At 40.6% G+C, this 23,160-nt stretch overlaps 1 protein-coding gene across 1 annotated transcript in view; it reads left to right on the top strand.

Moving 5' to 3' along the window:
- Positions 1 to 23,160, top strand: part of LOC132114130 (ADP-ribose glycohydrolase MACROD1-like) — a 57,523-nt gene that overhangs the window by 34,247 nt on the left and 116 nt on the right. Inside the window, exons 5-8 of the mRNA XM_059522257.1 lie at positions 15,718 to 15,818; positions 17,411 to 17,457; positions 18,513 to 18,588; positions 20,529 to 20,610. Of these exons, the coding sequence (XP_059378240.1) occupies positions 15,718 to 15,818; positions 17,411 to 17,457; positions 18,513 to 18,588; positions 20,529 to 20,610 (306 nt within the window). The remainder of the gene's footprint in view (positions 1 to 15,717; positions 15,819 to 17,410; positions 17,458 to 18,512; positions 18,589 to 20,528; positions 20,611 to 23,160) is intronic.

Below are 23,160 nucleotides of genomic sequence, written 5' to 3'. Positions count from 1 at the left end.
ACCGGATGACTAAATCATTCCTTCCTATTGACTGACCGGACGCCGTTTCAGAAAACGCCGCGATGGCAGCCACATAAACTTTGAGCGTGGATGGGGCTCTGCCCTTATCCAACAGCTCCTGAAGGAAGGAGAGGACCTCCGTCACCTCACAACTAAGGGGTGAATAACCTCGAGCTGTGCACCAGCTGGAGAACACCGACGACTTCGAGGCATACAGACGTCGTGTCGACGGAGCTCTAGCCTGAGTGATGGTATTTAGCACTCTCACTGCGAGATCAGCGGGTAACCATTGAGTGCCCATACATAGAGGGACCACAACTCCGGTTGAGGGTGCCAAATCGAGCCCCTGGCCTGCGAGAGGAGGTCTCTCCTCAATGGTACCGGCCACGGGGCGACATCTGCTAACTGCATCAAATCTGGGAACCATGGTTGGTTCTTCCAAAGAGGTGCTACAAGCAGTATTGAACATCTCGTTTCTCTCACCCGTTCTATCACCTGCGGAAGGAGGGAGACGGGAGGGAACGCATAAAGCGGGCAGCACGGCCATCTCCGTGACAGCGCGCTTTCGTTCTTGGAAAAGAACGCGGGGCAGTGAGCGTCTTCGTGGGACGCAAAGAGGTCCACCTCCGCCATGCCAAATCTCTGCCACAACAGCCGGACTGTTTGCGGGTGTAGAGACCATTCGCCCGTAGGAACATTGCCTCTGGACAGCCTGTCTGGACCCAGATTCTGCAGTCCAGGCACATGCACTGCTCTCAGCGAGCACACGTTGCGCTGAGCCCAAATCAGGAGGCGTTCCGTCAGCCTGCACAGGTTTCGGGACCCGAGACCGACCTGGCGATTTATGTAGGACACCACGGACATGTTGTCCGAACGGACTATGACGTGGTGATCCTTGATATGGGGACAAAAGCGCGTCAGCGCGTTCTCCACTGCCAGCATTTCCAGGCAGTTGATATGATGGAGCTTTTCCCATTCTGACCATAGGCCAAAGGACGGTCTGCCTTCGAGCAGCGCTCCCCATCCCGAAGTGGAGGCGTCCGTCGACACCATTTTCACACTCGGGGAAGTCCCCAGGCTTACACCTGATCGGTACCAGCCGTTCGCTGTCCAAGGTGCTAGAGCCGCAACACAGCTCTGATCGACCTTGAAATGCAGCCGGCCAGACGCCCACGCTCTGCGCGGCACCCGAGCCTTCAGCCAGAACTGCAGGGGGCGCATGCGGAGCAGGCCCAGCCGCAGAACCGGAGATGCTGAGGCCATGAAACCCAGCATCTTTTGACAGTGTTTGAGCGACACAGTCGCGCCACAGCGGAAAGAACTCGCTGCACGCTGAATGCCCATCGCGCGCTGTGGTGACAGCCGCGCCGTCATGGAACACGAGTTCAGAACTATACCCAGAAACAGGATCGTCTGACTGGGGTTCAGCGAACTCTTCACCCAATTGACACTGAGGCCGAGCTTCTCGAGGTGATCGAGTAAAACGGCTCTGTGGTCCATGAGCTCCGCTCATGATCGGGCCAGAACCAGCCAGTCGTCCAAATAATTCAGCACTCGTGTGCCTCTGAGTCTAAGAGGAGCGAGCGCTGCATCCATGCACCTCGTAAACGTACGAGGAGCTACGGACAAGCCGAATGGCAGGACTGCAAACTGGTATGCCTGGCCCTCGAAGGCGAATCTCAAATATCGCCTGTGGTTTGACGCTATCTGTATTTGAAAATACGCGTCCTTCAGATCTATTGACATGAACCAGTCCCCTCTGCGAATCTGCGCGAGGAGCTTCCTGGTCGTGAGCATTTTGAAACTGCGTTTCATCAATGCCTGTTCAGCTGTCTTAGATCCAGTATGGGCCGGAGACCCCCGTCTCTCTTGGGCACCAGAAAGTATCTGCTGTACAGCCCCCCCTCGCTTTGAGACACAGGCTCTACAGCCCCTTTGCTCAACAGTTTTGATATTTCGGCCCGAAGTATGTGTGCTACTTCTGTTTTGACCGTAGTTTCGACGCGCGCTGAAAAGCACGGTGGGCGTCGAGAAAACTGTAGCGTGTAGCCTCTCTTTATAATGCCTAGCACCCAATCCGAAACCCCTGGAAGCACTGACCATGCATTTGCATGAATGGCTAAGGGCTGGATGCGAAACGCGCTCTGTTGACTGGGCAACGGCAGCGCTCGAGTGTGCTGCGCATCTGAGGCGGGGAGCGCGCTGATCACAGCGGGCAGATCGCTCTTCCTCGACCCCGTTCCGGCGCTTAACCGACTGGAGGGAGGCTGAGCGGGTCCCGTGGGACTCGATATATCTGCGAGTAACCGTGGGCTGCATGTGTGCACTTTTACCACTTTAAACTCGCTGTCTGCCTGTGCAGAATGTACGTGCACGGGCCTCGTTTTTACAGAAGCCCCGCGCCGTATGTGACATAGTGTATGTGGGCACTGGGAAGTGGGCACGTTTACTATGCGGCGCGCTCGACCGATCTGTGTCGATCTTATGTGCGCTAGCCCTGTGTGCAGGGCTGTGCTTATATGTGGAGATGGGCACTGGGTAGTGGGCATCGTCACTGCATTTATAGCACCATCGGCCGTGGCCGGACGAGCATGCACGGGTTTCGTTTTTACAGAAACCACATGACGCGTGTGACATAGTAATTGTGGGCACTGAGGGGTGGGCACGTTTACTATGCAGTGTGCGCGACCGACTTGAGTCGACATTATGGGCGCAGGCCCTGTGTGCAGGGCTGTGCTTACATGTGGAGATGGGCACTGAGGAGTGGGCATCGTCACTACATTTATAGCACCATCGGCCGTGGCCGGACGAACGTGCACGGGTTTCGTTTTTACAGAAAACACATGACGCGTGTGACATAGTGATTGTGGGCACTGAGGAGTGGGCACGTCTACTATGTAGTGCGCGTGATCGACTTGAGTCGCTTTTATAGGCGCGAGCCCTGTGTGAAGGGCTGTGCTTATATGTGGAGATGGGCACTAAGCAGTGGGCATCGTCACTACATTTATAGCACCATCGGCCGTGGCCGGGACACCAGAAATTACACCTTTTTCGGGAAATATCTGGGTAGCCGTGATAACGGTTTTCGTGTGCAGGCAAGCGGGCAACCGTACAGGCTTGCGCATTGCAAACAACGCTGAAACAGTCACAATCTCTGGAAACTGAAACAGCGGCGCGCTTAGGTGAGAGCCCGGCCGCAGCGGAACTCGTACACTGGCGCTTCGATGAAGCAGCCATCGTGTGTAGTGCCGACGCAGCGTCATGCAGCATGCGTAGATGGCTTTCCCAGGATGGCTTCGGGGCTCCCGGCCTCACCGTAATCCTCTGCCGCGGTCCCCGCGGCGCGGGGCGACGGCCAGTAGAGCGAGAACGGGGGTCTCGAGCTGCGTTGCTGAAGCTGTTGTGATAACGGCTTTTGTGTGCAGGCAAGCGGGCAACTGTGCAGGCTTGCGCATTGCAGAAAACGCTGAGACAGTCACAATTCCTGGAACTGAAACAGCGGCGCGCTTGGGTGAGAGCTCGGCCACAGCGGAACTCGTACACCTGCGCTTCGATGAAGCAGCCATCGTTAGTAGCGCCGACGCAGCGTCACACAGGAGGCTTTAGATGGCAACACCGCTTTTGCCGCCGTCCAGCAGAGGGCGGACAAAGGTGCGTCGCTATCGCCTGTTCCACCGGCGGAAGTGAGTGGTAGTTCCTGTTTTTAGCATCATCAGTGTGGAGAATGCTAGTGAGACAGACGAACGAGTTCGTGCTGAATATGGAGCGTTCCAAGCCTTCGCCACCTCTTCGTGAAGCTCAGGAAGAAATGAGGCGGGCTTTGAGAAGTACGCTCATCCGAAAGGGAAATACCATCCAGCCGGGAACGAGAGGGGGGGGGGCGCTGGTGCAAACCACTCGCGGCCGAGACTCATCGCGGCCAACACGATCATTCGCCCCGGCTCCTTCTCGATGTCAGCTCGTCTGCTGGGCTTCTGAGCAGAAGGCGCGAGATCCTCGGAGCTCGCCCAGCCCTCACTGCCCGAAGCTAGCAGAGAGCGCGTGTCCTCTTCCCCCGACGCGGCCCTGAGATCGACTTCCTCGGACGACGCGCCGGCAAACAGCGGGCGCTGCCCACCGGGAAGCGATGCAGGGGGGGCCGGTGAAGCAGGGCGAACCGGCGAGCTCGGTTGAGCTGAAGACGGTTCCGGAATCCGCTGGAAGCGATGCTTTTACGGCGCCTCAGCGCAGCGGAGAATGCAGGCTCAGAGAAAAAGGCCAGGCGAGTCCTCAGAGTCACCATGGCAACAGCTCGCAGTGGGGGCATCCGCCGTCAGCGAGCGAGCGCTGCATGATCTTCACCCAGGCAGGAGACACAGATGACGTACCGGTCTCCCTCGCTGAGTGGGGCTCTGACGAGCCGCAGGAAGGCATCTTAAAAAAGACGCGAGCTCTTTTACGAGTGTGTGTCGCAGGGCGAACACACACACACATAAAGAACAGCTTGTATATAACAGGATTGAAAGGATATAGGCGCCGGATAGCGCAGCAGGAACGGCAATGGAAGGCGGCGATGCCAGCAGCTTCAGAATGGCTCGTCCTGCTGATGTGCTTTCTCAGACGGCGCTTGCTTCCTCCGTGATCCAGCGATGCGTGAGCTTCGCTGAAGAGATGAAAAATCAGGTGAGTCAGCCTTTTCGAGCTCCTTTTATAGGTTGGGCCACACCCGTTTCGGCGGGAAGTGGCAAGAAGGGCGCGAAGCGCCCTTATTGGTCTGATGTTGCATCAGCCCGCGCTCGATAGGCTGTGCAGTTGCCGCAGAACAAGCCAATGAGCGAACGAGCCGTCTCGCCTATGGCTGTGTACTGCTGCAAATGCGCTTTACAAAAATACAAAATTAAGGATAATTTTTTGCTTCAGTATTTCGTGAAAAGAGACTTTTCCCGTAGCGTCTTAGCTAAGACGCAGTACGAGAGAGCTCTCGTAAGAGAACCAGTCTTAAGTAGCACAGGTATATTTGTAGCAATAGCCAAAAATAAATTGGATGGGTCAAAATGATTGATTTTTATTTTATGCCCAAAATCATTAGGATATTAAGTAAAGATCATGTTCCATTAAGATATTTTGTAAATTTCCTACTGTAAATGTTTTAAAACTTAATTTTTGATTAGTAATATGCATTGCTAAGAACTACATTTGAACTCTCATTTTTTTGTGTCCTAAGTTTTTCAAAAATTGACCCTTATGACTGGTTTTGTGCTCCAGGGTCAAAATTTCCCTACATCTTATACAATGCAAATCAAACCTTGTTTGGACCCCAGTGCTCTTCAGAAGATTGTCATTTGTGTTCCATAGAAGAAAGTCATACATGTTTGGAAATAAATGGAGGCAAGTAAATGATGACACAATTTTCATTTTTGGGTGAGCTATTCCTTTAGGACAGCATTTAAAAATAAAACACACTTCTCTGGAATGCTTTTTCCTAACTGGCTCTTTTTCTTTTCACACAAATAAAATAGGGTAATATGTGATAAAAAAAAAAACATTTAATTTATTTGGTACCAAGATAATGTTATCACAAAGTGATAGTAAGAAAGATAGATAAAAAAGTAAAGATTCTTGTAAATTAAATTATGAACCTTTTAAAAATAAACTGCAATATTTCACACAACAAACAGACTAGCTGTCATATGTGACACTATAAATGAGTGTTGATTGGAAATGCAAATACTGTCAATAGCTATGATAATTGTACATATTTAATTTTGTTTTCATAATGTCAAACTTATTACACACCTGAAATGTGTTATGCCAAATCTAATGTACATTACCATTCAGAAGTTGTTTTTTTTTTGTTTGTTTTTTTTTTTTTTTTAATAAATCAATTCAGTTTTATTCAGAATGGATGCATTAAATTGATCACAAGGTGACAGTTAATACATTTATCATATTAAAATATAATATTTGAATAGAAATGCTATTCATTTTGAATTTACTGTTAATCAAAGAATATATCACAGTTTCTACAAGGAATATTAAGCAGCACAACTGTTTTCAACATTAATAATAATAAATGTTTACTGATTAGCAAATCAGCATATTAGAATGATTTCTGATGGATCATCTGATGCTGAAGACGCTTTTGTGAGAATAAGATACTTCTTTTGAAAACGTTAAAAAATATAACCCACTCTAGACTTTTGAATAGAAATGATAGTGTAGATACCCTGTCTGTTTGAGAGGTGTGTGTGCATTTTGAAAATTTACGGTAGTAGTCTGCTATGCAAATAAATAGTAATGTCCAACTGTTGACTCAGTATTTGCGCGTATGCATGTGAATGTAAGCGTGTGCAGCTCTTGCTCTCTGCCCGTGTTAAGTGCCTGCCCGTTAGCTAATCAATACCAGTGATAAATCTGCACTTGAGAATCCTACTCATCAGAACCTCATCTCACACATAAACACAAATTCAGAAGTGTGCACTGCTGTATATTGACCTGTTTTTTTATGCAGTTCCTCAAACACAAATGGCAGATGCGATTGATTTAGCCTTGACCTTCACCTCCCTTATTTTAAACCTCACTGTCAGTTCGTGCCTCTGTGTGTCTTCCATCTCCCTTTCACTCTCTCTGTTTTGCTCCTCACCCATCCTTCTGTCTCTCTGCCCTACACCATCACCTCTTCTCCTCACTCCTAACACTCAACACCTCTTTTCTCTTTATTTCTGTTGTCAGTATGCAAACACATTGGTTTCCTCACACTCGCACTCCCTCCCTCTCTTTTTGTTGGCTCCACTCCTGAGGTTCGTTAAGGCAAACCTGGGTGATAATTAGGCAGGGACAAACTATACATCAGAGAGGACACAGCCTCAGAGCATTGCATATAGAAAGAGAGATGAGGGGTTAGCCTCTGCCTGTTTTCTGTTTAAAGCAGGAAAAGCACTAAAGCTGAGAGTGCAAGAACAAGAGGATGTATTTAAAACAACAGAAGAGAGAATTAAGAAAAGATGGATGAGTTAGGATGTGTCATATAGTGGTATATAGTTTGTTTTGGATACTGTTTTAAAAACTTTAGCACCATTCGTTCTCAGTCAGCATTTTTGATGCACTGCTAAAACCATATAAATTAAAGGGATAGTTCTCCCCAAAATTTGAATGTATTTATTAATTCATTACTCACCCTCAAGTCGTTCCAAACCTGTAAGACATTTGTTTGTTTTCTTCTGGAACACAATTTAGGGTCTTGCGGTATGAGGGTGAGAAATTAACGACAGAATTTTCATTTTTTGGTGAACTAAGTATTTTTTTTTCTTTTTCAGTGTTAATATCTAAAAACCCTTAAAAAATTGAAATTATAAGACGACTTTTTTCAGATAATATATCTTAAATTGTTTATTTTTATTACCTCACTGGCGAATTGTTTAGAGCATAAACCTCACTAAAGAAACTGAAAGGAAGAAACATGGTAAAGGAAAGTGCATAAGGAAGGAAAAAGAGAGGCTGTGAGCGATGGAAATAATTCATGCTGGATTTTCTACTTTCATGGTCAAATGGATCATACTTGGAAATGGCACACATAACTATAGGCGATCAAAATTTTCTGTTCATTACAGCGGGAGACATCAGATGCTCAGAGCTGAGAGAGCTCCAGATTGTAATAAAGGACACAGTAACATTAGAGTCTCTTTGGGGGTTTTGTTGCATTTGTGGTTTAATGTTGCGTTTTGGCATATGGCTTCTGTTTGGGAGATTTCTTTGCCCTGTCTTTAGCAACCTGGAAAGCCACCCATGGATAAGTATTAATTGATTGTTTTATTTTTTGAGAGAATGTGTTTGCTCTGTCTTCCACTTGGCACTGAGCGTAATGTTGGTATTCTGGTTGAAAACACAGCACGCTGGGCAAGTGTTTAGAGAGAGATAGTGCTTTGGTGTCTAGGGATTTGTGACATGGGCAAGCAGATGTGCCAGATCCAATCAAATGCTCTTACTAATGGCTGCCATGGTGACCAGCTCAGCCAATAAAAGGGTGTGTTTCAATAACACTTGTTAGTGCTGCTCAGTCCAGGACAAACTGATTTAATGCTAAATTGAACCGTTAACGAATGCTTTTGTATGCAGGAATTTTGTGTGTGCTGCAGATGCATTTATGTTTGCATGCATGTGGTTAGATGTTGCATGGGGTTGCATCTGAAGAGCACACGTGAATGAGGAAAAAATATTAATATAGGAACATATTATGTTTTTCCGTGTCACAACCCCCCTGTCAGGTAAGCAAGAAGCCAATTAGCACCTGCTAACAAGATGTCTGTGTAATATAAAAAGTGTGTGTGCACGCGTGTTTCAGTAACACAGGAAGGCAAACTATTCCCAACAGGCATACCTTGTCGCCACATTCACATCTTTTGCCTTATTCCTTCCTCTCATCCTCCTTTCCTCCGCTCCAAAGCCCTGACTACAACTTCCCTCCATCTGTCCCTCTGTCTCTCTCTCTTTTTTCCTCATCTTTCTACTCACTTCACTATCTCTATGGTATTTCTCTATATATATTCCCTATCTTTCTATCTTTTTATCACTCTATCTCTCGCTCCTATGGATTCTGAGCACATATCAGCAAAAGTGCCAGGGTGCTGAAAACCCTCCAGTTAAACTGTTATGGTCCTCAGATTGCTGCCTTCAGTGCTATAAGAAATCAGATTTTTTTGTGTGTCCTCAAATGATAAATGGGGGTTGGGTCTGTTAAAAACAAAACAAAAAACTGAAAACAAAAAACAAAATAATATGCATTACAGTGTTTATCTAGTGGAGATTAATTTTACTATGGATCTTCTAATTTTGGTTATCTGGACTTTCAGTGAAGTCAAACATAAGTCAAACAATTCATTCTTCAAAAAAATATTGTAATTTGTCTTATGGGTTTGGGACGACAGTGCAAACATTTAATTTTTAGAGTTAATTGACAGTGTTTCTCCAGGGGAGAGTGGGGTAAGATGTGTCTCTGGGTAAACTGTATCGCCCCCACCTTAATTAAGTGAACTGCATAATTGTTGTCTATTATGCAATATTTTTAGGAAAAGCTATGCAATGTTAAAACATATTTATCCAGGTTTAGAAATATATATTGTGCATGTTGGTAAACTGCAATGAAAAAAAATATTTGGCTATATATATATATATATATATATATATATATATATAGTGTAAATGAGAAACGTATATAATCATAACCTAACCCTAACAGAAAAGGCATATAAACATCAGTCTGAAATGTTTTGAACTCTGATGTAGGATGATGAATTCAGAATCATTTGGTAGAATTAAACCTGGTCAACTTTTCCAGTACACTGGATGGATAAGGGGAAGAGCAAACCTTGCTTGTGTTATGCTTTATCGCTTCAAAGTCAGAGCCATACTTTTGTAGAAACTAAACTAAACATAAAGTACATTTTTTTTCAAGGTTTTTCATTTCCAGTCTTAGGATTGTAAGCAGGTGCTGTGCAACCTCTGTAGGGAAATGTTAAGCAGTCGCGTACATGTTGCATGCTGCCATATGAATAAATGAATAAACCATCAACACAAACCTTTTTGCCTATCACCCCCCCCCCATCCATCTCCCTCTCTTTCACTCTTCCAGAGAGTGTTCTGTAATTACGTAGTCAGACAGTGTTTACAGAAGCAAGCGCACTTTAATTTATTCGCACACTTAGCAGTAATTTCCTTGTCTAATTTATGATCCCCCCCACCGTACCTTGCTGTTCAGAGACAGAGATGCACACGCTGCTGATTCTCCAGCCACCAACCCCCCATCCCAACAACACTCACACATACATACATTTGCCTCACACTCTAGCCTATCCTCTTTGTTAAAATGTACTTTATCTTTAGTTAATTTTTCTCTCCAAGTTTGTGTTTTTCTTTCTCATCACTCTCTTTGTACTGTACTGTAGGGGAATTTACAGTTAAAACCCAAGGACCAGATATGTCGCAATGAAGACCAGGAGTCAGAGATGAGTTCAATTAATAATAATAATTTTACTTGAAGAAAATAGTTTGCAATTTCATCAGCAGAAGTCAACTTCAATACTCACGACGGAGTTCGTAGGCCGCTCCCTACAACTCAAAATCAACCACAGTTATACCCTGACAAAGGATACTAATTGCGTCAATACATAAGTCAACAAAATTCTGATTGGTTCCAAAACCTAGATAAACTCTCCAAAGACGTATATTATTTTTTACCCACTTTTATAGAGCATCATGAAGATGTGGGTTAGAATACATTCCCTATGTCTCTCTAACTAGATTTTTATATTTTCTTTCTTACATTTGTATATGCAAAACTGGCTGATACAAATACTTGGGTGTTCAGCCAATCCCCAAGTGTCATATCTGGGTTTTAAATATGGCTCAGGTCACTCCTTTAGTGGAAATCTTTGAGATTTTTTCACCCATTATGTCATCTAACAGATTATGAACACAATGATAATTTAGAAAAGTAATAGCAAACCTCTCCTCAACATGATTTAAGATTTGAGTTGTCAAGAAGAGTTTAAAGGGATAGTTCACCTCAAAATTAAAATTCTGTCATCATTTACTCACCCTCATGTTGTTCATATCTCATATCTCTTTACAATACATCAATAAAACTCAGCAAAAATGTATTTTAAAATGCCTTGATCTTTGTGGCGAGTCCCTCGTTACTTCCACTAAGACCGGTCAGTGGGTGTGGTTGGAGGGCTCAACAACAGAATTGTGTACACCTGTTCCTTGCCTATAAAGTTTCAACTCTGTTTGGTGTGGTTTGGACTCCCGGGTGTTTGGTTTTGCTTTGTTTTATTTTTATGTTATGATTAGTTTAGCGGGGTTCTGTCAGACGCTTGGACCATTCGTTTGTTTGACGGAATAGTGTTTTGGTTTGTTAATTTCTTACTTATCAATAAATATCTTTGTTGCAACCACCCAACCTGACTATGTCCTCCTCATTTTTCTCGGCTTTGAGCCGGTCGTGACATCTTGGATCTTTTAATTTTTTGTTACCTGGCCTTTCAATGAACTACAGGTAACTACAGGTTTCATTAAAAAATTATTGTAATTTGTCTTATGTATTTGGGATGACAGTGCAAACATGCTTTTTTTTTTTACTTTTTAAGCATTTACTGTAAATACTTTATTCTGTCCCAGCGTAATATCCAGAGACAATTATAAGTATAGCTTATGCTGTAAATACTATGTTTCCGTGGTGCAATGAAAACTCCCCTATTGTTGTTCTACACAACAACACTCACTCAACCAATGGCATGAGTTGGGGGTGGGGCTATCATATTGTACAATCAATGATTGATGAGGGCGTATTTGGAAACCTTTTTTGAAAACAAAGTTTGTTTTTGCAGTTCCGTTTGGTGGCACAGAAATTATATGTGGAAAGCATTCCTAACTACAGGCAAAAGCCCCTCAATAAAATCTGAGATTTGAGAGTTTGTATAGAGTATTGTCATGTTTTGACTGCCTGAGCTGCAGTTTGCACACGTGCTTGCACATCTGTTGCTTGTTGAATGAGGATAGTTTGTGTCTTATAAGAAAACAGAAGTATAGTAATAACACATGTGCTCCCAGGTTGAGGGGCTGACTAGAAACCCAGTGGATCTCATGGGTGTGTGAAAGGCAGAATGTGCATCTCCTGTTAGTCCCTAAGTCCACCTGTGTACCAATACATTCTTGACTAGGGACGCAACCATACAAAACAACCATTGCTAGGGAGGAGAAAGAGAAAAGAGAAGCATATTTATCAATACATACACATACACATACTCTTCCTGAGCCTTCATTTCCCTTTGTGGCCAATTAACTCTAATTAAAATGCACACAGGCCAATGGAACACCCACCCTTCTCTCCTATTATCCAACTAATCCCTTTTCTCTATCTCTCCCACTCTATCCATTGTTTGCTCATAGACTGGATGAAAAACAAGGTTCAATTACTTAATTATACTTATTAAACAATCCAGTGAAATATACTGTACGTTTACAATAACCTTAAATTCCAGACTGTTATTTGGAATTAATTTTGGGCCGCAGCTTTCTCAAAATTAAAGCATTTTCTTGTGAAAACTGATCAGATGAATGAAAAATGAAAGGAGAGAAAACTACTTGCGGGCCGTCGTGCTTGATTGGCCGGTGACTGCTGGTTCATTGTAACTCAACTGTCAAGCAGATCTGAATTTGAGAAAAAGGAGAGAAACACACAAAGTGAGTCAAACACCTTCAGACCTTTCAGATGATAAGCAGTCCGTATTAGCTGGCTGCCTTTTTTAAATTGACGCACCTGCTTCCCTGATGCAGAATGGGGATATAGTTGTGCATGGTGACTATTTCTCCAGGGAGTTTGGTGGGAGAGTCCAGGGCCTCCCTTTGTGCACGTGAACAGTGAGTGAACAGCGAGACTAGCAGAAAGACAGACAACCTTTCACTGAGAGGGAGAGAGAGGAGGAAAGAGAAAGTGAGCAGGCAGGAGGAAGGAGGGAAGAAGGGGGAACAAACAGAGGAGTGATTTAGAGCTCGATAATAGCAAGGTTGGAGTAGATTCATCGATACGTTATGGGTGTTGTCAGGTTTTGGTATAGGAGCTGTGTGGGCAGAAAGAACAGTGTGTTTTCACAGGATCAGGAAGCTATGAAGAAATAAAATGCTTTCGAAGAGGCTGTACGACCACATGCACACTGATACTGTGACCCAGCATTTATTAGAGTACAAAGCCACAAAAAGTAGTGAAATACGATACATAAATAATCTTAAATAATAATAATAAAATAATTAATAAAATTAATAATTCAATAAAATATGCAACGCGTAAATAAAAACAAGGGGCAATAAAATACTAATACAGTAATTTATATAAAAAATTAGCTATTTAAATATGAATGTATTTTTAAATAAATTAATAAATATAAATTCTTGGTTTGTTGTTTTAGTATTTTGTTGGCCCTTATTAATTTTAGATACAGCTATGTATGATTATTATTAAAAAACACCAAATCACTTGTTGCTGAATAAATTATATATAGTTTTATCATTTATATATAAAATAAATCAAATAAATTAAATTAAATAAATGTATAATTTATGCATTTAGCAGATGCTTTTTATCCAAAGCGACTTACAGTGCATTACAGTGCAACACGTGTTCCCTGGGAATCGAACCCACAACCTTGCGCTGCTAACATACAAGTGTTTCTTTATATGTATGTCAGGTTTCAACACAAATGTTAAATAATAATAATAAAAAAAGTAATTTCTTTATTTTTAATTTTGCGTTGAAACCCTGACATGCATAAGTACACAGACACACTACTTGTTGTATGAAAGGTAACTCATCCAATTAACAGCTTTAATTATCCATTTCAGTAAACATTGTTTAACTACAAAGTTCTGAATCTATTGTGCTACACTCTAACTCTAACACTACATTGTAAGAGTGCTTGTGTGGGTTTGTTTTAGAGAGCAAACAGGAGCGACAGAGGAAGAGTTGAGCAGTGCGATATCTGAACCTCCCACCAGGTTTTCGCAGTTTGCTTTAACCTCCAGCTGCACCTGTGTCTGCAGTGATTATGTCATCCTGTCTCTCTTTCTGGATTCTACACCCGCTTTAGCAGATCATGCTCTGCCACAAACATGACAACACTTTTTGATACTGTACTTCCAGTCAAACATATGCCCAATGTTCTCTGTCGTTTTTTTTCCTTTCCTATCCATTGTTTCCTATTGCACTTCATACGCGAGTGTCAGCAAGTCAGGATGTGTTTCAGTGTGAGTTATGTCTCTGCCCAGCTTGATGTATGATGGTGCTGCTGGACTAAACAAACAGAGGTGGATCGATGCTGTAAACACTGCGGAGTGCAGCGGTAAATAAACGCAGCCGGACAGCACGCAGCGCAGAGAGGTGTCGTGGAGGGATGTGGGGGGTGGATAGATGAGCGAAAGAGGAGTGGGAGTGTAACTGATGGTGAGCTGCTGGACGTCCAAAGGACAAGCGGGGCAAAGGGGAGAGAGTGAGGACATGCCACAGATGTGACACACGAGGACACGAGACATTGAGAGGACAGATGGATGAATGTTTTAGACAGAAAAGGAGGACAAGGGAAATGGACATGATGTCTAAGGTTGAGCTGAGTGTCAATGGGACGAGGAAACAGGAAATTGAGATGAGAGGGTGCAGGGTCGAGACAAGTGGGGCTTTAGTAATTGAGAAATAGACAGATGGCAGAGATGGGACCAACAAAAAGAAAGTGCAGTTTGTGCAAGTGAAGAGGAGAGCTAATCGAAATCTAGACATAATGAATAAACGAGTTTGTGACACATGAGGGGTTCTTCAGCTTTCTCCTATAAAGGCATTACTAAAGCAAATACTGTTATTATTATTATTTTAATTTGGTAGCATTTAGGTGTAAAACAATTGCAGTCTAGACATATTTAATTGACACATCTAGTTATACAGACTTAGAAAACTGCATTTCATTTAAACACTTACATTTTAGATTTAAAAGTAAAAAAAAATCTACTTTGGAATGCATAAAATCGATAAATTTGATGCTTTGAGCTGTTTCCTGATATTAACGTATACCATGGAAACCATAGCATCTGCCAACATTTATTAGTATCAGTAAACAGTGGTAACATGCCAGTAAAAAGATTGTGTAATCATTTACACAGTTTGAAGCTGATTCCATATGAACTCTTATATTTATTTTTAATAATTGCAGTCACTATGGTATAGTGCCAGAAACTGTGGTTACCATGGTAAGATATTAAACCCTCTCAATGCACATCACCCTCATCAGTACAGCAGTTACTGTGAAGAGATATCTTTATGTTGTGAGAAGAAACAAGCCAAAAGACCCTCCCAAGAGCAATCTGTTTTTTTTTCTTTCTTTCTGTGAGTAGATCACACTGAAATACAAAGGCCAAGTTCTGTTAAAACCAATATCTCTAAAATTGATATGAAATATCAATACTAACACAACTATGAAATGTAACTTTTTTTGCTTTTGAGGGTAAACTGGGTAATTTATAGTGCTTTGACAGGTTCAAAAAATATATATTTTTGCATTTAGTAGACCTAAATTCCAAATTATACATTTTCGTTTACTATAATTTCAGAATTATTAATACTATAAATTCAGGGTTTTGACCTTTTTAAACTAATGATTTAAATTAAAAGATGGAAATCTGACCATATATTTAGATGAATCAGTTGTCTCAATATAACAATCTAACTGCACAGATGTGCACACTAAACAAAGTGAATTTTCTCTTGTCCATTTAAGTTACAGAAAGGAAGTATTTGCATTTTAAAAATATATTTCAAAGAAAGATTGGATTTAAAAAAAATGAAGAAGAAGAAGTCTCTTATGCCCCAGGGCTATATTTGATCAAAAATACAATAAAACATTTGAAATATTATTACAATTTAAAATAACTTTTTCCCATTCTAATATAAATAGATTTTTTTTATAGATTTTTTTTCCTGTGATGGTATTGTAAATGTAATTATTGTCACTTTTGATAAATGTAATGAATACTTGCTTAATGGAAAAAATCTTTGAACAGTATCATGAACAAATTTGTGTTTTAGAAACAAAAACAGATAGATAAAAGGGAGGTGTAAAAACAAGAAGTTATAGTTATGAAACACATTCAAATATTTTTTTGATATTTTTGTATGACTTCTGTCTGTTTTTGGCTTTACAGATATTATTCACAACGTGGGGCCAATAGTCCATGAGAGAGAGATGAGAAACTGTTATTATAACTGTCTGCAAACAGCAACTAAGAACCACCTGCAGACTGTGGTGAGGGTCTCAACACACACACTCATAATAGATTCAGACGTGATGTCTCGGCTACTTGAATATGATGCATAGCTACTTGTATGCAATTTTAACGGCCCACCGCAATGATAAACTCTCACCTTATCACTCATATCTCACAGCTGCGTCATGGTATGAGAATCCAGTCATAACATAGCGCATAACTCGCACTCCACTAGTGCTAACAATTTTATAAGAATCTACTAAAACAGTTGAGAGTCGTTTCAGCTTTATTTCTTTCAGAGATTGATTTATTGAAGACAGGTTATTGCATGTATAAAATATTTTAACAATGCACCAGCAAAGATAAAAATACACACAGGCACAGCTTATATCTACTGTTCAGGTTCTTAGGAAGGAGTGAGTGAGTGCATCATAACATATCATGGGGACTTCCTGTTTATCTTTATTGAACTGGTGTTCACTGTAAAAAAAGAACTTTAACCAAGTGTTGTGTTCTTAAGAATAGACAAAACAAACAGATAGCTCATAATTTATACCCTCATGTCATTTCCTGTGATATTTTTGTTGTATTTTTTACTGTATATACTTTTATTGTGTTTATCAGTATTTTAAGATTTAAGAATTTTGTTATGTGCTTTTGTCATTTTTATTCATCTTTGTATTGCTATGTATACGTAATACCATTTTATTCCAGTTATAGTTTTAGTAATTTTAGTACTTCACCTTATTTCAGGTTGGTTTGCCAAGCCAACATTTCCGATTTTCGTTTAATTTTTCTAATACTTGTATTTTATTTCAAACTGGTCATTTTAGCCCTGTATCATTTTTCCATGGAACACAAAAGTTGTTGTTGTGGTAAATGTTCTGGCTGCTCTTCCGTGTGTTGTAAGGGCATGGAGACAGGTGATAATTGAGCTCAAATGTGAACTTAAAAGTATCGTTACAAATACTTTGATAGCTTTTGAACAGAATGCAGCAAATGCAACAGTCTTATTTTGTTATTTTAATGCTCAATATCCCCCCAATCCCCACTAACTTTCATTGTATAGAAAAGTGTCAGCCAGGACTCAGCAATTTAGATCATTTTATGTTCCACAGAAGAAAGTAAGTCATTCAAGGTTTGGGAGAACATGGAGGAGAGTAAATGACAGAAAATGCATTCCCTTATTTGATTTCAAAGTGCTATCCATATGAGCTGGGGTTTGCAAGACACAAAGTGGTTCCTTTGCAGCAAATGCTTTTAAAAACACTAACAATCGTCTGTGACTCGATCCATTTGTTTTAAAGTAAAGCTTTTGTTTTTAAGGCCCTTAATTCTGGGACACAACTGACTCGTTGTCATTAGTAATGGATTGTATCTTTAATGGGTTGTAATTAATCAATTTTCAATCACCTTCCCTTGTAAAAGCTGTTGTTTTGTTGTGGTTTTGTACTAATAGGTGCAACAATAAGCGCTTTGTAAACCTTAATTTATTTTATAATAATACAACACATTTATTTAAAGAAGCATTGACTGGTTCATACATGGACAATAAAACTATTCTTCACTCTTTTAATTACATAACACTGAAGTCTTTATTTCTTTTTATGTCTTTTATGGTGATGTCTAGGCTTTTCCCTTCATCTCTACTGGAGTGTACAGTAGGGCAATCACAGCGTTTTTTGTTTTTTTCTCATTCGATGTTTATGTTTCATCTTTAATTGCTTTGTCTTACATCAATTATTTATATTTATATGCCCTTTGTATTCATAGTCTATAACTGACTGTATGTAATTGAAAACAGGTTGGTTGATTTAGAGTTTTCAATGGGCTCATTTATTATTAAAACTGGATCATTCATTAACCGCATTTATGAGCGTACTTCATTCCCTGTGTTTATGATGCTCTATCAAACCTAATCAATGGTACGTTTATGAACCTCAGCTATGCCGTGACCTACGTGCTCATGCATGTGTTCTTACTTGTGGTTTTTGTAGTAGGAACCTCATTTGAGGAATTCTGGGAGTGGATATCACTTGCAGTAGTATGAGGGATTTTCAGATTAAGGGTGGATTTAGACGGTCAGATTAGGAGAGATCAGGTGCGAGAGCATGTCACTGTGATTATAATCCCCCTTCTTAGCTATACGTGTCAAGATTAAACTCAGAAATGAACCGGCAAACAGCTTCAGTTCGAAAACAGCCACCATCAGTAATACATTTTCAAGTCTTTAAGCAGAAAATATGGTGTCATGCATCGGCAGAATTGTGAGTTCTCACAAGGTGTGAATATGGTGATGTCTGATGCCTCTTGGTTAATTATAAAAATTACACCATTGCAATCCAAGTAATGTGTATATGTATAATAATATCAAGGTTTTTTAAATTTACTTTGTGCTGGGGCTGTCAGTTTAATTCACCAATGCCTGAAAAACAGAAATGTGATGGCCAAAATCTGTCTGCACATGCATAGATTTAAAGAACATTTCAAATATTTATTAATAAGATAATATTTTCACCTTTTGTAAATGTTTATTCAGTGCTTTCATCTGCCACAATAATGTCTTTGAAATATCTATTTGGGTGCCATTAATTGTGATTATTTTAGTTTGTCAATCAGCGTATTTTATTTAAGCCCTTTTTAATCATCATAATTTAAACGTTAATCGATTGAAAGTCCTAGTATAAATGATGTGCATTGTGTTCATGGGTTGGATGATGTGTGTGCTGCAGGATATCCCCCGATCAAGCAGTCGAAGTTGCTCTGAGAACAGTGAGAGAATACCTGGAGCAAAAACCACGAGAAGGTGTGTGTGTGTGTGTCCTTTCCCTGTTGGTGTTCTTTTCTTGCCATTGTTGTAACTGTTCAAAGAGGAACACACCGTAGCAAACAGATGGTGGCTGCGTAGGGAGTTACTTTTCTGAGTCAGCATGCACACGCACACAAATATAACCTTGCAGTTTTAATTGGTTCCTAACGGATCTTGTGTAGGCTTCACATAACAGCACAAATACAACAAATCAACAAACATATTGACACAATCTCTGGCCCCTGTGACTCAGTGTGAGTCCAGAGTAAATTTAACAGGAAATGAGCCATCAGGGTGTCTTTGACAAAACTTTTGCACATCTCATACTGCAGTCTCTCTCTCTCTCTCTTGCTTCCCTGGTCACATCTGGGTCTTTTTCCCCCTCTGTCATCTCTCACTGATCTGTCTTTCCTGTCCTGAGCTTTCATCCCACTCTGCGCTGCGTGCTTAGTTGCTCTTCATTACAGTTTGCATATATTTTTGTGAGGGGTAATGAAAAAATAACGGCAAAAGGTCACATAAAAGAAGGCGGTGCCTTCACGTCGATGTGATTGGCTGATTACCCTGTCAATTTGATAACGCCCACCTATCATGATCGCAGCCAGTCTGTGAATAGACCTGAATGCGTCAGGCTAGTATGGACTGACTAATTAATTACAGAGTGAACAACTCACCCACTTGGACAAAACCACTCATGTCTGGATCAAAATCAACTTGAAATGATGATGAAGACATGTGAGTGAGCCATTTTTTAGTGAACACTTAGCTTAGTAAAATTAAATTTGCACATCCATTTAACCTTTATTTCACCTGCGGTGTTTACTGAGGATTTGTTCTTTTGTTTTGGAAAGAAGGCAACTAGTAATAATAACAAACAGCACAAAATATGCACTTTTTTAAAACAAAAACTTGACTTTGATATAATTTAGTGTTACATTCTGTGTTATTGTTAATATAGTATGCAAATATAAACAAACAAAATATTATAGTATTATTTTCTCATTGATAGTGTATGGTAAATAGTTTGCCATATGCTTTTAGCCCAGAAACCAAACCAAAGATTTAACCTCGTCATTTCTGTAGTGCATTTACATATGTGCATGTTTATAATGTTACAATTGCTTTGGCAGTGTAAAGCTTCATTTTGAATCATAATCAGACAGACGAAGCGACACAGGATGAGTGAGCCAGAAAAGGGAATGAAAAAAGACAATGCTTCGAGACTAAAGAGAGAAAAATGAGAGTGAGAGAGATTTCAGTGGCAGAGTAGGAGTGCTAGCTGGATGCAATGATGTGTTACAGGAACATGATTAGAAGCAGGAACAGCCCACCTGCCCTCACCACTGTTGTCATGGAGATGGAGGTTCTAGGATGCTGGCACGGATCTCGATGTATTCTTTTTATGTTGTTGCTTGCCATGAAGCATTTGGGACTGGAGCTGGGGTTCTGTCAAGGACAGTTAGGTCACTGGCACTGTGCCTCTCCGGCTAGAAAGACTCAGATAGTAGAATATGCTAAGTGATTGCACCCAAGTGGTCTTTTTCAGAAGACTGAGAAGGTTACAGGTGAAAAATGAAATGTGAATTGGATAAATGAACATTTTTCTTCAGTTATATGGAATAAAAGTGCAATTCACGCCACAGAAAATAATCTCAGTTTAAAAAACAAACACTTTAACAGAAATTCACTTGTAATGGAGTTCTAGAAGATGTGCAGTTGTTGTTGTTTTTTGTTATTTAGTTTCATAATCACTTTTATTTCATTTTCCTATATTCACATTTGTATTATTAGGATTAAGTTTTTGATATATTATCACAGGTACATTCTTCTCAAGTATTGTCGGTTTCTGCAGTAGCAGAATCAGAGCTTGAATGTGAGATTCTCTGTGGTCATTTATTTTTTATTTCCTGTCTCTTTTTCTGTTTTAATCTGCTGTCAGCTGGACTGGGTGATCTTCTGTGTGTTTCTGAAGTCTGACAAAGAGCTCTATGAAACAGTGTTGCCTGCATGCTTCCCACAAGGTCTTTCATCACACACATGCACACTAACAGATACACATGCTTGTTGGGTTTTCATGTTTTATTGGGACTTTCCATAGATGTGACTTTTATACTGTACAGACTGTATACTCCATCCCCTAAAACTAACCCTGACAGAAAACTTCCAGCATTTTTACATTTCAAACATAAAAACAAAAAGCACATCATTTAGTATGATTTAAAATCTGTTTTCCAGAACCAAAAATTGTCTCCACAAGGTCAAAAAAGTTATATTTTACTATCCTTTTACTATCCAATGTAAGGTTTACCTAGACCACAGATCTCTCTCTCTCTCTCTCTCTCTCTCTCTCACCCTTATACTTTTAATGAAGTCTTCCAAACATTATTCATTAACTTTTGCATTTTAACATTGATTTGATTTCTTTACGAAATAGCAGACATTTATAACTGTTTAAAATTCATAACCACCCTTGATCATTTATGCTTTCTAAGCAAACCGTACTCAGTGGTTGTGCACTTTATCAATATGTACATTTCACAAATCTTAATAATTTGAGTATTTTTCACCTCAAAGTCTTTCATCTATCCCTCCCGCAGTGAGCAGACAAGTCATTGGTGATGCTGACTGTGACGTCGATGTATTAGTGTTTGTTTTTTCTGTGTTCTGGGACACAGGGTGCAACTAGTGCAATTTAAAGTTGTTCTTATGTGATAGCTGTACGTGTGTAGCTTGCGCTGATAACAGACCAACACTGACTACATTAGTATTTTTAATAGAAGAAGTGTATACCTTGTTAAAATAAATAAATTAAAAACCAGCAGACTGACTAATTTGGTTTTTCATATCACTAAATATTAAACACCCTCAGCCATATTGACTGGTACTATTATTTGCACCTTTTTTAAAATGTAGCATGAATTGCTGCATGAATGTTGCATGAGCGATCCTTGCTCTAATAATCACAGTTTTGATATTATTGAGATCTCAAACAGTAGCCAAACTCCTAACAGTAGTGTTCATGCAAATGTCTGGTACTGTATGTGTGTGTGCTGTGCTCTGTTAGACCTGTTTTTTCACCTCCAGGGTTACCGCCAAAGAGCAAATTATGAGAGGATGGCATAGTTGCTGTGGAAACGCCACACAATCTGCTTTTCCGTCACATCACTGTCTCGCTTTTACCTGATGCAGCCCCTACAAACAACAACAACAACAACAGCTGCCTGACACCTGATTTATTCATCTCACCAAACCAGTGCTCCACGGAATTCAGTGATTGCTATTAGCTTCCTGTGGGGAGTCATATTGCTATTGTATTTGTGTTAATATTAATAACAATGTGGGATTACAAGTGGTAGTTCACCCCAAAAATTACACATGGATAGCATTTCTTTCTCCCGTTTTTCTTATTTTACATTTTTTTTGTCTGTACTGTGGAAGTGAGTGGGGTCCAAGTGAGTGGGGCATGACCATTTATGTCTCAAATTCTGTTTCTTTCAAATCTATTTATGACTTACTCTTATTATTACTCCTTCCTGGAACAATTTTCCACAGTTGTATGATTTGCACTAAATTAGCTTTGAAATTATAAAATGTATCATATGTGAATATTGTTTATAGAGTTATAGAATAAAAATTGAATGAAGGCAAAGGAAGAAAAGGAGCATGTCAATGGTTGTAACACAACCTTTAATGAAAGTGCACTATTTGTACTTCTTCAGTGTACTTTCTGTCTTCCAGTATGATAAAAGACCCTCATTAAAGTCAACTCCTCTCTCTGAACTAATGGCTGGGGCTGCTCTTAATGCAGCTTTCATTAATTACACCGTAAGCCTTCAAGTTTATTGTATTATGTCAGCAATTTGATTTAGAATAGATGAAATCTTTTAAAGTATTGATGCAAATTGATTGTCAAATTCCCCGAGAAGAACTCTTAATTGTTTTGTGACATTTTTCTCCCACTCGTTTCGTACGATACGTTTCAAGCATCTTTCATAGCACTTTCCAAAAAAAGATGAGTCTTCTTTCATCTCAACATGCTGCTATATCTGTGAAAGAAAGGAGAGTGTGAGGGAGGCAGATGAAAAAGAGAGAGAGGGAAAAATGAGTTTAATAAATTCATCTGAAGCAATTTTCATTTTTTAATAAGCGACATTCAGCTCAGATACTGTCATCAGGCGAGCTTCTCCAAATAGAGAGCGGAGGAGTAAAGAGAGAGAGAGGAAGAGCTCAGCAGAGTAATTATCTTAAATCCAGACTTCATCACCGTCCCATCAGCACTTCTCTCTTCCTTTTCTCCCTCTTGCAATCCAGCTCTGTGTCCCTCTCTAGATCTTTGTAAAGTGGTGGCTATTTAATTTGCTGGATTGGCACAGTGAAAGCACCAGTGTGGGGCTGCTACTGAAATAGTAACCCTTCAGTGATGATTACACTGGAGTGCGTCGTATACGCCAGCAGCAGAAACACGCCGAGATGAGAGCTCCTCTTCTCTTTTTTGCTACTCTCTCGCCTTATCTCTCTTTCCCATGCCCTCGTGCACTGGTTTTCGATGATCCTATCATGTCTCTCTCTCT

Source organism: Carassius carassius, chromosome 33 (assembly GCF_963082965.1).
Source record: "Carassius carassius chromosome 33, fCarCar2.1, whole genome shotgun sequence".
NCBI classification, from domain to species: domain Eukaryota; kingdom Metazoa; phylum Chordata; class Actinopteri; order Cypriniformes; family Cyprinidae; genus Carassius; species Carassius carassius.
This window is presented reverse-complemented; position numbering and strand designations above follow the sequence as displayed.